The 16,783-nt window shown below is 49.3% G+C and overlaps 1 protein-coding gene across 2 annotated transcripts in view; it reads right to left on the bottom strand.

Annotated features, from left to right (window-relative positions):
• DDHD1 (DDHD domain containing 1) overlaps window positions 1–2,555 on the bottom strand; it is a 111,639-nt gene extending 109,084 nt beyond the window's left edge. For both annotated transcript variants that reach the window (XM_063439401.1, XM_063439402.1), the window contains exon 1: window positions 1,923–2,555. In XM_063439401.1, the coding sequence (XP_063295471.1) occupies window positions 1,923–2,484 (562 nt within the window). In that variant the 5' untranslated portion in view covers window positions 2,485–2,555. The remainder of the gene's footprint in view (window positions 1–1,922) is intronic.
• Window positions 2,556–16,783: the final 14,228 nt, after the last annotated feature.

Genomic DNA, 16,783 nt, shown 5'->3' with positions numbered 1-16,783 from the left:
GCGGTCAATCTAAGTGTGGCCCCTGTCACTGCGGTCAATCTAAATGTGGCCCCTGTCATTGCGGTCAATCTAAATGTGGCCCCTGTCACTGCGGTCAATCTAAATGTGGCCCCTGTCACTGCGGTCAATCTAAATGTGGCCCCTGTCACTGCGGTCAATCTAAATGTGGCCCCTGTCACTGCGGTCAATCTAAATGTGGCCCCTGTCACTGCGGTCAATCTGAATGTGGCCCCTGTCACTGCGGTCAATCTGAATGTGGCCCCTGTCACTGCGGTCAATCTGAATGTGGCCCCTGTCACTGCGGTCAATCTAAATGTGGCCCCTGTCACTGCGGTCAATCTAAATGTGGCCCCTGTCACTGCGGTCAATCTAAATGTGGCCCCTGTCACTGCGGTCAATCTAAATGTGGCCCCTGTCACTGCGGTCAATCTAAATGTGGCCCCTGTCACTGCGGTCAATCTAAATGTGGCCCCTGTCACTGCGGTCAATCTAAATGTGGCCCCTGTCACTGCGGTCAATCTAAATGTGGCCCCTGTCACTGCGGTCAATCTAAATGTGGCCCCTGTCACTGCGGTCAATCTAAATGTGGCCCCTGTCACTGCGGTCAATCTAAATGTGGCCCCTGTCACTGCGGTCAATCTAAATGTGGCCCCTGTCACTGCGGTCAATCTAAATGTGGCCCCTGTCACTGCGGTCAATCTAAATGTGGCCCCTGTCACTGCGGTCAATCTAAATGTGGCCCCTGTCACTGCGGTCAATCTAAATGTGGCCCCTGTCACTGCGGTCAATCTAAATGTGGCCCCTGTCACTGCGGTCAATCTAAATGTGGCCCCTGTCACTGCGGTCAATCTAAATGTGGCCCCTGTCACTGCGGTCAATCTAAATGTGGCCCCTGTCACTGCGGTCAATCTAAATGTGGCCCCTGTCACTGCGGTCAATCTAAATGTGGCCCCTGTCACTGCGGTCAATCTAAGTGTGGCCCCTGTCATTGCGGTCAATCTAAGTGTGGCCCCTGTCATTGCGGTCAAACTAAGTGTGGCCCCTGTCATTGCGGTCAATCTAAATGTGGCCCCTGTCACTGCGGTCAATTTAAGTGTGGCCCCTGTCATTGCGGCCAATCTAAATGTGGCCCCTGTCACTGCGGTCAATCTAAATGTGGCCCCTGTCACTGCGGTCAATTTAAATGTGGCCCCTGTCACGGCGGTCAATTTAAATGTGGCCCCTGTCACTGCGGTCAATCTAAATGTGGCCCCTGTCACTGCGGTCAATCTAAATGTGGCCCCTGTCACTGCGGTCAATCTAAATGTGGCCCCTGTCACTGCGGTCAATCTAAATGTGGCCCCTGTCACTGCGGTCAATCTAAATGTGGCCCCTGTCACTGCGGTCAATCTAAATGTGGCCCCTGTCACTGCGGTCAATCTAAATGTGGCCCCTGTCACTGCGGTCAATCTAAGTGTGGCCCCTGTCACTGCGGTCAATCTAAGTGTGGCCCCTGTCATTGCGGTCAATCTAAGTGTGGCCCCTGTCATTGCGGTCAATCTATGTGTGGCCCCTGTCATTGCGGTCAATCTAAGTGTGGCCCCAGTCATTGCGGTCAATCTAAGTGTGGCCCCTGTCATTGCGGTCAATCTAAGTGTGGCCCCTGTCATTGCGGTCAATCTAAGTGTGGCCCCTGTCATTGCGGTCAATCTAAGTGTGGCCCCTGTCATTGCGGTCAATCTAAGTGTGGCCCCTGTCATTGCGGTCAATCTAAATGTGGCTCCTGTCACTGCGGTCAATTTAAATGTGGCCCCTGTCACGGCGGTCAATTTAAATGTGGCCCCTGTCACTGCGGTCTATCTAAATGTGGCCCCTGTCACTGCAGTCACTTTCAGTGTGGCCCCTGTCATTGCTCTCAGTCTTAGTGTGGCCCCCAGACTCACGATTCCAGTAGACAGGATAACATTCGCCTTCGGTGACGTCCACCTCGTACAATCCGCTGCGGACACAAACTGGCTCGATTTTGGCAATGTCCCCAATGGCCACCACATCCAAACTGTCCTCCTCTGGGTCCTGGGGCCCCAGGTCCTCCCCCAGGCAGGGGATAGGCTCCTGCCCCTGGGTGCAGACCGGCTCCTGGAGCAGGCAGCGCACAGGTTCCTCCTCCTGGCTGAGCGCCGGCCCCGCCCCCGGGGAGCACTGGCAGAGCCTGCGGAAGGCCAGCTCGATGCGGAGCGAGTCAGACCCGATAAATGGCTTCCAGCTCCGCCTGTCCTCCTTATAGAACCAGCGGATCTCCTCGGGGCCCAGCTCGGCCACCACCTCATAGCGGGGCCGCCTCCTCTCCGGCACCCCGGGGGCCCCGAACCCCCCGTCCTCCGGGGACCCCACCAGCTCCGGGGGGAAGCCGCCCAGCCGCAGCTCCAGCCCCATGGCCCCCGGGGGCCCGTCCTCCCCCAGCTCGCAGAATCCGTCCGGCTCCCAGTCTCTGTCCGCCCGATTCATCCCGGACTGAGCTCCCGGCACAGAGCCACGGGCCCGGCATGGGGGGGGCGGCACCACGTGCGCGATCCCGACACCGGTCACGTGACCCCGCCCCCAACCACGTGACCGGAGCCGGGATCACATGACCGGACTGGGAACCTCTGGCACAGCTTTCATTATTATCATTATACCCACTGACTGACCTCTGGCACTGCCAATATAATAGTATTATACCCACTGACTGACCTCTGGCACTGCCAGTATTATAGTATTATACCCACTGACTGACCTCTGGCACTGCCAGTATTATAGTATTATACCCACTGACTGACCTCTGGCACTGCCAGTATTATAGTATTATACCCACTGACTGACCTCTGGCACTGCCAGTATTATAGTATTATACCCACTGACTGACCTCTGCACTGCCAGTATTATAGTATTATACCCACTGACTGACCTCTGGCACTGCCAGTATTATAGTATTATACCCACTGACTGACCTCTGGCACTGCCAGTATTATAGTATTATACCCACTGACTGACCTCTGGCACTGCCAGTATTATAGTATTATACCCACTGACTGACCTCTGGCACTGCCAGTATTATAGTATTATACCCACTGACTGACCTCTGGCACTGCCAGTATTATAGTATTATACCCACTGACTGACCTCTGGCACTGCCAGTATTATAGTATTATACCCACTGACTGACCTCTGTCACTGCCAGTATTATAGTATTATACCCACTGACTGACCTCTGGCACTGCCAGTATTATAGTATTATACCCACTGACTGACCTCTGACACTGCCAGTATTATAGTATTATACCCACTGACTGACCTCTGGCACTGCCAGTATTATAGTATTATACCCACTGACTGACCTCTGGCACTGCCAGTATTATAGTATTATACCCACTGACTGACCTCTGGCACTGCCAGTATTATAGTATTATACCCACTGACTGACCTCTGGCACTGCCAGTATTATACCCACTGACTGACCTCTGGCACTGCCAGTATTATAGTATTATACCCACTGACTGACCTCTGACACTGCCAGTATTATAGTATTATACCCACTGACTGACCTCTGGCACTGCCAGTATTATAGTATTATACCCACTGACTGACCTCTGACACTGCCAGTATTATAGTATTATACCCACTGACTGACCTCTGGCACTGCTAGTATTATAGTATTATACCCACTGACTGACCTCTGGCACTGCCAGTATTATAGTATTATACCCACTGACTGACCTCTGTCACTGCCAGTATTATAGTATTATACCCACTGACTGACCTCTGGCACTGCCAGTATTATAGTATTATACCCACTGACTGACCTCTGTCACTGCCAGTATTATAGTATTATACCCACTGACTGACCTCTGGCACTGCCAGTATTATAGTATTATACCGACTGACTGACCTCTGGCACTACCAGTATTATAGTATTATACCCACTGACTGACCTCTGGCACTGCCAGTATTATAGTATTATACCCACTGACTGACCTCTGGCACTGCCAGTATTATAGTATTATACCCACTGACTGACCTCTGGCACTGCCAGTATTATAGTATTATACCCACTGACTGACCTCTGGCACTGCCAGTATTATAGTATTATACCCACTGACTGACCTCTGGCACTGCCAGTATTATAGTATTATACCCACTGACTGACCTCTGGCACTGCCAGTATTATAGTATTATACCCACTGACTGACCTCTGGCACTGCCAGTATTATAGTATTATACCCACTGACTGACCTCTGGCACTGCCAGTATTATAGTATTATACCCACTGACTGACCTCTGGCACTGCCAGTATTATACCCACTGACTGACCTCTGGCACTGCCAGTATTATAGTATTATACCCACTGACTGACCTCTGACACTGCCAGTATTATAGTATTATACCCACTGACTGACCTCTGGCACTGCCAGTATTATAGTATTATACCCACTGACTGACCTCTGACACTGCCAGTATTATAGTATTATACCCACTGACTGACCTCTGGCACTGCTAGTATTATAGTATTATACCCACTGACTGACCTCTGGCACTGCCAGTATTATAGTATTATACCCACTGACTGACCTCTGTCACTGCCAGTATTATAGTATTATACCCACTGACTGACCTCTGGCACTGCCAGTATTATAGTATTATACCCACTGACTGACCTCTGTCACTGCCAGTATTATAGTATTATACCCACTGACTGACCTCTGGCACTGCCAGTATTATAGTATTATACCGACTGACTGACCTCTGGCACTACCAGTATTATAGTATTATACCCACTGACTGACCTCTGGCACTGCTAGTATTATAGTATTATACCCACTGACTGACCTCTGGCACTGCCAGTATTATACCCACTGACTGACCTCTGGCACTGCCAGTATTATAGTATTATACTGACTGACTGACCTCTGGCACTGCCAGTATTATAGTATTATACTGACTGACTGACCTCTGGCACTGCCAGTATTATAGTATTATACCCTCTGACTGACCTCTGTCACTGCCAGTATTATAGTATTATACCGACTGACTGACCTCTGGCACTACCAGTATTATAGTATTATACCCACTGACGGACCTCTGTCACTGCTAGTATTATAGTATTATACCCACTGACTGACCTCTGGCACTGCCAGTATTATAGTATTATACCCACTGACTGACCTCTGGCACTGCCAGTATTATAGTATTATACCCACTGACCTCTGGCACTGCCAGTATTATAGTATTATACCCACTGACTGACCTCTGGCACTGCCAGTATTATAGTATTATACCCACTGACTGACCTCTGGCACTGCCAGTATTATAGTATTATACCCACTGACTGACCTCTGGCACTGCCAGTATTATAGTATTATACCCACTGACTGACCTCTGGCACTGCCAGTATTATAGTATTATACCCACGGACTGACCTCTGGCACATCCAGTATTATAGTATTATACCCACTGACTGACCTCTGGCACTGCCAGTATTATAGTATTATACCCACTGACTGACCTCTGGCACTGCCAGTATTATAGTATTATACCCACTGACTGACCTCTGGCACTGCCACTATTATAGTATTATACCCACTGACTGACCTCTGGCACTGCCAGTATTATAGTATTATACCGACTGACTGACCTCTGGCACTACCAGTATTATAGTATTATACCCACTGACTGACCTTTGGCACTGCTAGTATTATAGTATTATACCCACTGACTGACCTCTGGCACTGCCAGTATTATACCCACTGACTGACCTCTGGCACTGCCAGTATTATAGTATTATACTGACTGACTGACCTCTGGCACTGCCAGTATTATAGTATTATACTGACTGACTGACCTCTGGCACTGCCAGTATTATAGTATTATACCCACTGACTGACCTCTGGCACTGCCAGTATTATAGTATTATACCCACTGACTGACCTCTGACACTGCCAGTATTATAGTATTATACCCACTGACTGACCTCTGGCACTGCCAGTATTATAGTATTATACCCACTGACTGACCTCTGGCACTGCCGGTATTATAGTATTATACCCACTGACTGACCTCTGGCACTGCCAGTATTATAGTATTATACCCACTGACTGACCTCTGGCACTGCCAGTATTATAGTATTATACCCACTGACTGACCTCTGGCACTGCCAGTATTATAGTATTATACCCACTGACTGACCTCTGACACTGCCAGTATTATAGTATTATACCCACTGACTGACCTCTGGCACTGCCAGTATTATAGTATTATACCCACTGACTGACCTCTGGCACTGCCAGTATTATAGTATTATACCCACTGACTGACCTCTGGCACTGCCAGTATTATAGTATTATACTGACTGACTGACCTCTGGCACTGCCAGTATTATAGTATTATACCCACTGACTGACCTCTGGCACTGCCAGTATTATAGTATTATACCCACTGACTGACCTCTGGCACTGCCAGTATTATAATATTATACCCACTGACTGACCTCTGGCACTGCCAGTATTATAGTATTATACCCACTGACTGACCTCTGGCACTGCCAGTATTATAGTATTATACCCACTGACTGACCTCTGGCACTGCCAGTATTATAGTATTATACCCACTGACTGACCTCTGGCACTGCCAGTATTATAGTATTATACCCACTGACTGACCTCTGGCACTGCCAGTATTATAGTATTATACCCACTGACTGACCTCTGGCACTGCCAGTATTATAGTATTATACCCACTGACTGACCTCTGTCACTGCCAGTATTATAGTATTATACCCACTGACTGACCTCTGACACTGCCAGTATTATAGTATTATACCTACTGACTGACCTCTGGCACTGCCAGTATTATAGTATTATACCCTCTGACTGACCTCTGGAACTGCCAGTATTATAGTATTATACCCACTGACTGACCTCTGTCACTGCCAGTATTATAGTATTATACCCACTGACTGACCTCTGGCACTGCCAGTATTATAGTATTATACCCACTGACTGACCTCTGGCACTGCCAGTATTATAGTATTATACCCACTGACTGACCTCTGGCACTGCCAGTATTATAGTATTATACCGACTGACTGACCTCTGGCACTGCCAGTATTATAGTATTATACCCACTGACTGACCTCTGGCACTGCCAGTATTATAGTACTATACCCACTGACTGACCTCTGGCACTGCCAGTATTATAGTATTATACCCACTGACTGACCTCTGGCACTGCCAGTATTATAGTATTATACCCACTGACTGACCTCTGGCACTGCCACTATTATAGTATTATACCCACTGACTGACCTCTGGCACTGCCAGTATTATAGTATTATACCGACTGACTGACCTCTGGCACTACCAGTATTATAGTATTATACCCACTGACTGACCTCTGGCACTGCTAGTATTATAGTATTATACCCACTGACTGACCTCTGGCACTGCCAGTATTATACCCACTGACTGACCTCTGGCACTGCCAGTATTATAGTATTATAGTGACTGACTGACCTCTGGCACTGCCAGTATTATAGTATTATACTGACTGACTGACCTCTGGCACTGCCAGTATTATAGTATTATACCCACTGACTGACCTCTGGCACTGCCAGTATTATAGTATTGTGGCAGAAGCAGCCACCAGAGACTCTTAGTTATAGTGCCGTTGTACTTAGCCCTATATGTCTATGTATATAATGTATGTTGTCCAGCAGGTTAATGTAATCGGTCCCCGAGCCAGATATACTTACCCGGTTCGGGAACCGATTAAAAGTACCGAAATGCCAGACCACCCTGCTGTGGTCGTGTGTCTCCTGTTCAGAGAGACACAATGTTGCACGTATTGTTAACTAGGTCCGTGGGTGGCCGCCGTTCGCCTAATCTCCACGTGGCGGCGGCCATCTTAACTGCCGAACAGCGGTGTTTGGTCGTCGAGCGTCTGGAACTAAAATCGGACGCTCGACTACCCAGACACCGCTCAGACCTCCAGGATCCCCAAACCGTATGATCCAAACTACCGAACGGCCCGCCGTTCGGTAGTTTGCATTCCCCAGTCTAGGGGATCCATCCGAACCAAAGATTGGGGTCGGATGGCTGAGCCGTTCGGCACTTTTTATTCAGTGAAGTAGACCGACTACAGGGCCAGGATCTATGGAGCTGTTTTCGGCTACTGTGTCCCTGCAGTCGGTCAAATCTTAAAATCTCTGTAACTCCCGAACCCCTGGTCTGAGCTGGGTGAAATTTGAGTATGTTTCTCACCCAGAGCAGACCTACCAGGGGACCCCTCATTTACCCTAGTACCCCCCGTATTTAGGGGACATTCAGAAACTGGGGAAAACTCGGTTCCCTCTAATTAATTTACCTGCTAATCTAAGGGGAGGAGAGGGAGGGGAGGGGATTGTGAGGTGATTGGTTGTTTTGCGTTACCGCCCTTGCATGGGCAAAAGCCATAAAAGAAATTGTGTGAATAAAGCTGACAGTTGACCTCCAAGCTATGTGTCGTCTAGTTCTTGGAGGGAAGGGATTGTAACCACGCTACCCGTTTGATACCTGTATTGGATTTCTGTTCCTGTCTACCAGCGGAGCTACCTTGGATCGTACCTCTACTCCGCTACAATTGGTGGCAAGCGACGGGATCGTACTACACAGCAAGAGGCATTCAGCAGGAATTAAAAAGGACTGAATGGAAACAGATTATACCCTCTTGAAACGGGACACGCTAAAAGAGTTACTGGAAGCGAGAGGGAGGATAGCAAGCAACAAAACAAAGGCTATCCTAATCGCAGAACTCATGGAAGGAGACAGAGCCGCAGCTGCTGCAGCACCTCCAAGGGAGGGGGAAGAAACTGAGTTTACCAGAGAATATAGGGCCAGGATGGCTCTATTCTCACCAGCCATGGCAGCACAGAAAGCAGACCAGGTGTACAATGATGTACAGGCTCTCTTTATGCAGCGATCAGCGCAGGGAAGCGCAACAGCGGCCCCCACCCCGCCAGCGAAAGCTAAAATACCGTACCAGGTATTCAAAGCATTTAATGATACCGAGGGGGACATTGATGGCTATTTACAGAACTTTGAACTTTTGTGCCAGCTACATGCCATTAGCACTGAAGAACAAGTACGAGTGCTAGCGGGTAACCTATCCGGCCGCGCAGCAGATGCCTACCGAGCTATGCCGGCAGAGGATATCAGGGACTATCAAAAGGTAAAACAAACCTTGCTCGCACGGTATGCCCTTACACCTGAAGCATACCGAACACAGTTCCGGGAATTACCCAAATCAGAAAAAGACTCACATGCAGAATTTGCACACCGCCTACAACGGGCAGCTGACGGGTGGCTTGAGGCAGCTAAAGCCGTCACGGCCCAAGAGATCAAGCAATTGATGATGCTGGAGCAGTTCTACCGACGTTTGTCTCCACAGTTACAGATCTGGGTGAGAGAACGTAAGCCCCATACTCTGCATGAGGCCGCTCAACTAGCAGATGAGCATCAGGACTCCCGACGGGAACAGCATGTATCCAGTAGAGTGCAATCTACGCCAGCTGTTCCCCAGCTTACCCCAGTAAATCCGCCCCGACCAGGGGGGACCTACCAGTCTCAAACCCCCCGGTACAACAACCGGGCATCTGTCCGGTGCCATGCATGTAACCAGCTGGGTCACATGCAACGAGACTGTCCCCAAAACCGGGCCAGACCAGCCTGGACCCCTCAACGACCACCAACCACCCCCCGAGCCGCGGTACACTGCTATCAGGGCAGGCCCTGGGCTCAACCTTTCACCCCTACCCAAATAGCAGAACCCTTGGGCACCCTCCATGAGGTAAACCCGGTCCAGGCGGCCTCAGACAACCGCCAGGGCCACCGACAAGTGGTCCATGTGGAGGGCAAGCGGCTGGAGGGGTTAAGAGATTCTGGGGCCACCATCACTCTGGTACGGAACCATTTAGTGGCCCCGAACCATCTCACTGGGGAGTGCATTGCAGTTCGAGTGGCAGGGGGAGCTATATACAAGGTACCCACTGCTAAACTACATTTGGACTGGGGAGCGGGGGCAGGACAAATTGAAGTGGGGATGATGCAGGACCTACCTGCCGATGTGATTTTGGGGAACGATTTGGGGGAGCTAACTTCCGCGTTTGTTACCCGGCCTCCTCCACAGGAAGCTTACCCGGTCGTCACCCGCCAACAGGCTCGCACCACGGCACCCCACCTTGACTCTGAGGCTCAGGTAAGCACAAACCCCCCTGATCACACTGTATTACCCTGGGCTGCCCCATTAGAATTTGGTAGCGAGGTCGCCCTGGACCCGTCCCTACAGGTTTACAAGGACAGAATAGATAAAGACCAGACTGGCAGAGAGGGGGAGAGATATGCTTGGGATAAGGGGTTATTATACCGGTATGCAGAAAAGGTAGTAGCCGGGTCGATTCCTGTACCCATTAAACAGTTAATTGTGCCTCGAAAGTATCGACAAGAGTTAATGCGAATCGCCCACGACATTCCCCTGTCTGGACACCTAGGGATCAGCCGAACCAAACATCGGCTGCTACAGAACTTCTTCTGGCCAGGGATATCACAGGATATTAAGCAATACTGTAATACTTGCGATACCTGTCAGAGAGTGGGAAAGCGGGGGGACCGATACAAGGCCAAACTACACACCCTGCCCATTATTGAAGAACCCTTTAGCCGAGTAGCGGTAGACATTATCGGACCACTGAAACAAAAAAGCCCGTCTGGTAAGAAATACATATTGACCGTGGTAGATTATGCCACTAGATACCCCGAAGCAGTAGCCCTAACGAATGTACACGCAGAGACCATAGTAGACGCCCTCATGCGTATCTTTACCCGTATGGGGATCCCCCGGGAGATCATTTCAGATCAGGGTACCCAATTCACGGCCGAGGTCACGCAACAGCTTTGGAAAGTATGCGGGGTCCGACCTATCCTTAATTCCCCATACCACCCCCAGTCCAATGGCCTCTGCGAACGGTTTAATGGGACCTTAAAACAAATGATCCGCACGTTCGTAGCCACTCAGAAGAACTGGGAGAGGTTCTTACCCCATCTCCTGTTCGCCTACCGAGAGGTGCCCCAAGAGTCCACTGGGTTCTCTCCCTTCGAACTGTTGTTCGGAAGGAGGGTAAGGGGACCCCTAGACCTAATAAGGGAACACTGGGAGGGGGGGACGACCATTGACGGCACCCCTATCGTACCCTATGTGTTGGAGTTTCGGAACCGCCTGGAGGAATTGACCCGAGCTGTGCGCAACAACCTCCAGGCGGCCCAGACACGCCAGCGCCACTGGTATGATAAGGGAGCTAGGGACCGCAGCTTTCAGGTCGGCCAGAAAGTACTAGTCTTACGCCCCGTCCCTACTGACAAGCTGCAGGCTTCCTGGCGGGGCCCATTCAAGGTGGTAGAGCAGGTCTGCGATACCACCTATATAATCGGCCCCTGCGCCGGGACCGGGGACCGACGCATGTTCCATGTGAACATGCTGAAGCCCTACCACGAGCGCACAGAGGAAGTATCCGCCATCTGCGCCTCGGCTGCAGAGGACACAGATAACCTACCCCTCCCTGACATGCTGGCCCGAGAAACGCTACAAGAGGATCTCGCAGCCGTACAGCTAGGAGACCGCTTGAATCCCCAGGAAAAAGCTCAGGCCCAAAGTTTAATTAGGGAAAAAGGCGCCACTTTTTCCAACCTCCCGGGATATACCCCGTTAGCTACCCATCGGGTAGAAACCCTAGATCCGGTCCCACTCCGTCAACCGCCCTACCGCATTCCCGAAGCAGTGAGGGGGAACATGTACAAGGAACTGAAGGAAATGTTGCAGTTAGGGGTAATTGAACATTCAGATAGCCCCTGGGCATCCCCCGTAGTACTCGTGCCAAAGCGGGATGGAACTACCCGCTTCTGTGTAGATTACCGGAGGCTCAATGATAAAACCATATCCGATGCCTATCCCATGCCCCGGATAGACGAGCTATTAGACAAAATGGCTAGGGGGAAATACTTAACCACCATTGACCTTTGTAAAGGATATTGGCAAATTCCTCTAGCCGAGGACGCCATTCCCAAGTCGGCCTTCGTCACCCCATTTGGCCTGTACCAATTCCGGGTCATGCCATTTGGGATGAAGAACGCCCCGGCCACCTTCCAGAGGATGGTGGACCGACTATTGGACGGGTTTCAGGAATACGCTTGCGCCTATCTAGACGACATAGCCATCTTTAGCTACTCCTGGGCCGATCATCTAGACCATATCGGAGCAGTACTAGACCGCATCCGGGAAGCCGGACTAACCCTCAAGCCCAGTAAATGTCACATAGGGATGGCCGAGGTCCAATACCTCGGACACCGAGTAGGCAGCGGCCACCAAAAACCCGAACCAGCCAAAATAGAGGCCGTAGCTAAATGGCCAACTCCCCGCACTAAAACCCAGGTACTAGCCTTTTTGGGGACGGCAGGATATTACCGAAAGTTTGTACCTAACTACAGCGCCCTAGCCAAGCCCCTTACCGACTTAACCCGCAAAAACCTTCCCAAATTAGTAGTATGGGCCCCAGAGTGTGAACAGGCCTTCCAACTCTTAAAAAATGCCCTTGTTAATGCCCCTGTGTTGGCTGCTCCCGATCCGACTAAACGCTTTCTCGTCCATACAGACGCTTCAATGTTCGGATTGGGAGCAGTACTGAGCCAGATCGGAGCCGATGGCGGTGAACACCCCGTAGCTTACCTCAGCCGAAAACTTTTACCCAGAGAAGTAAGCTACGCCGCCATCGAAAAGGAATGCCTTGCCGTGGTGTGGGCCCTCAAGAAACTACAGCCCTATTTGTATGGACAAACATTTTCCCTGCTCACAGATCACAACCCGTTGGTCTGGCTGAACCGGGTGTCAGGAGACAATGCCAGACTGCTGCGCTGGAGCTTAGCGCTTCAGCCATTTGATTTCAATATCCAATATCGCCCGGGGAAGCTCAATGGAAATGCTGACGGGTTATCTCGACAAACAGAACTGGACAAGTGATCTGTGGGTACTCCTCCAGACATCCCCAAGCCGATCCGTTGGGATCAGACTGTGTATGCTGGCTTGGTTCTGGGGGAGCATTGTGGCAGAAGCAGCCACCAGAGACTCTTAGTTATAGTGCCGTTGTACTTAGCCCTATATGTCTATGTATATAATGTATGTTGTCCAGCAGGTTAATGTAATCGGTCCCCGAGCCAGATATACTTACCCGGTTCGGGAACCGATTAAAAGTACCGAAATGCCAGACCACCCTGCTGTGGTCGTGTGTCTCCTGTTCAGAGAGACACAATGTTGCACGTATTGTTAACTAGGTCCGTGGGTGGCCGCCGTTCGCCTAATCTCCACGTGGCGGCGGCCATCTTAACTGCCGAACAGCGGTGTTTGGTCGTCGAGCGTCTGGAACTAAAATCGGACGCTCGACTACCCAGACACCGCTCAGACCTCCAGGATCCCCAAACCGTATGATCCAAACTACCGAACGGCCCGCCGTTCGGTAGTTTGCATTCCCCAGTCTAGGGGATCCATCCGAACCAAAGATTGGGGTCGGATGGCTGAGCCGTTCGGCACTTTTTATTCAGTGAAGTAGACCGACTACAGGGCCAGGATCTATGGAGCTGTTTTCGGCTACTGTGTCCCTGCAGTCGGTCAAATCTTAAAATCTCTGTAACTCCCGAACCCCTGGTCTGAGCTGGGTGAAATTTGAGTATGTTTCTCACCCAGAGCAGACCTACCAGGGGACCCCTCATTTACCCTCGTACCCCCCGTATTTAGGGGACATTCAGAAACTGGGGAAAACTCGGTTCCCTCTAATTAATTTACCTGCTAATCTAAGGGGAGGAGAGGGAGGGGAGGGGATTGTGAGGTGATTGGTTGTTTTGCGTTACCGCCCTTGCATGGGCAAAAGCCATAAAAGAAATTGTGTGAATAAAGCTGACAGTTGACCTCCAAGCTATGTGTCGTCTAGTTCTTGGAGGGAAGGGATTGTAACCACGCTACCCGTTTGATACCTGTATTGGATTTCTGTTCCTGTCTACCAGCGGAGCTACCTTGGATCGTACCTCTACTCCGCTACAAGTATTATACCCACTGACTGACCTCTGACACTGCCAGTATTATAGTATTATACCCACTGACTGACCTCTGGCACTGCCAGTATTATAGTATTATACCCACTGACTGACCTCTGGCACTGCCAGTATTATAGTATTATACCCACTGACTGACCTCTGGCACTGCCAGTATTATAGTATTATACCCACTGACTGACCTCTGGCACTGCCAGTATTATAGTATTATACCCACTGACTGACCTCTGACACTGCCAGTATTATAGTATTATACCCACTGACTGACCTCTGGCACTGCCAGTATTATAGTATTATACCCACTGACTGACCTCTGGCACTGCCAGTATTATAGTATTATACCCACTGACTGACCTCTGGCACTGCCAGTATTATAGTATTATACCCACTGACTGACCTCTGGCACTGCCAGTATTATAGTATTATACCCACTGACTGACCTCTGGCACTGCCAGTATTATAGTATTATACCCACTGACTGACCTCTGTCACTGCCAGTATTATAGTATTATACCCACTGACTGACCTCTGACACTGCCAGTATTATAGTATTATACCCACTGACTGACCTCTGGCACTGCCAGTATTATAGTATTATACCCTCTGACTGACCTCTGGAACTGCCAGTATTATAGTATTATACCCACTGACTGACCTCTGTCACTGCCAGTATTATAGTATTATACCCACTGACTGACCTCTGGCACTGCCAGTATTATAGTATTATACCCACTGACTGACCTCTGGCACTGCCAGTATTATAGTATTATACCCACTGACTGACCTCTGGCACTGCCAGTATTATAGTATTATACCGACTGACTGACCTCTGGCACTGCCAGTATTATAGTATTATACCCACTGACTGACCTCTGGCACTGCCAGTATTATAGTACTATACCCACTGACTGACCTCTGGCACTGCCAGTATTATAGTATTATACCCACTGACTGACCTCTGGCACTGCCAGTATTATAGTATTATACCCACTGACTGACCTCTGGCACTGCCACTATTATAGTATTATACCCACTGACTGACCTCTGGCACTGCCAGTATTATAGTATTATACCGACTGACTGACCTCTGGCACTACCAGTATTATAGTATTATACCCACTGACTGACCTCTGGCACTGCTAGTATTATAGTATTATACCCACTGACTGACCTCTGGCACTGCCAGTATTATACCCACTGACTGACCTCTGGCACTGCCAGTATTATAGTATTATACTGACTGACTGACCTCTGGCACTGCCAGTATTATAGTATTATACTGACTGACTGACCTCTGGCACTGCCAGTATTATAGTATTATACCCACTGACTGACCTCTGGCACTGCCAGTATTATAGTATTATACCCACTGACTGACCTCTGACACTGCCAGTATTATAGTATTATACCCACTGACTGACCTCTGGCACTGCCAGTATTATAGTATTATACCCACTGACTGACCTCTGGCACTGCCAGTATTATAGTATTATACCCACTGACTGACCTCTGGCACTGCCAGTATTATAGTATTATACCCACTGACTGACCTCTGGCACTGCCAGTATTATAGTATTATACCCACTGACTGACCTCTGACACTGCCAGTATTATAGTATTATACCCACTGACTGACCTCTGGCACTGCCAGTATTATAGTATTATACCCACTGACTGACCTCTGGCACTGCCAGTATTATAGTATTATACCCACTGACTGACCTCTGGCACTGCCAGTATTATAGTATTATACCCACTGACTGACCTCTGGCACTGCCAGTATTATAGTATTATACCCACGGACTGACCTCTGGCACATCCAGTATTATAGTATTATACCCACTGACTGACCTCTGGCACTGCCAGTATTATAGTATTATACCCACTGACTGACCTCTGGCACTGCCAGTATTATAGTATTATACCCACTGACTGACCTCTGGCACTGCCACTATTATAGTATTATACCCATTGACTGACCTCTGGCACTGCCAGTATTATAGTATTATACCGACTGACTGACCTCTGGCACTACCAGTATTATAGTATTATACCCACTGACTGACCTCTGGCACTGCTAGTATTATAGTATTATACCCACTGACTGACCTCTGGCACTGCCAGTATTATACCCACTGACTGACCTCTGGCACTGCCAGTATTATAGTATTATACTGACTGACTGACCTCTGGCACTGCCAGTATTATAGTATTATACTGACTGACTGACCTCTGGCACTGCCAGTATTATAGTATTATACCCACTGACTGACCTCTGGCACTGCCAGTATTATAGTATTATACCCACTGACTGACCTCTGACACTGCCAGTATTATAGTATTATACCCACTGACTGACCTCTGGCACTGCCAGTATTATAGTATTATACCCACTGACTGACCTCTGGCACTGCCAGTATTATAGTATTATACCCACTGACTGACCTCTGGCACTGCCAGTATTATAGTATTATACCCACTGACTGACCTCTGGCACTGCCAGTATTATAGTATTATACCCACTGACTGACCTCTGGCACTGCCAGTATTATAGTATTATACCCACTGACTGACCTCTGACACTGCCAGTATTATAGTATTATACCCACTGACTGACCTCTGGCACTGCCAGTATTATAGTATTA

Source organism: Pelobates fuscus, chromosome 13 (genome assembly GCF_036172605.1).
Source record: "Pelobates fuscus isolate aPelFus1 chromosome 13, aPelFus1.pri, whole genome shotgun sequence".
Taxonomy (NCBI): Eukaryota; Metazoa; Chordata; class Amphibia; order Anura; family Pelobatidae; genus Pelobates; species Pelobates fuscus.
The sequence above is the reverse complement of the archived record's forward strand: the minus strand, read 5'-3'. Positions and strand labels throughout refer to the sequence as shown.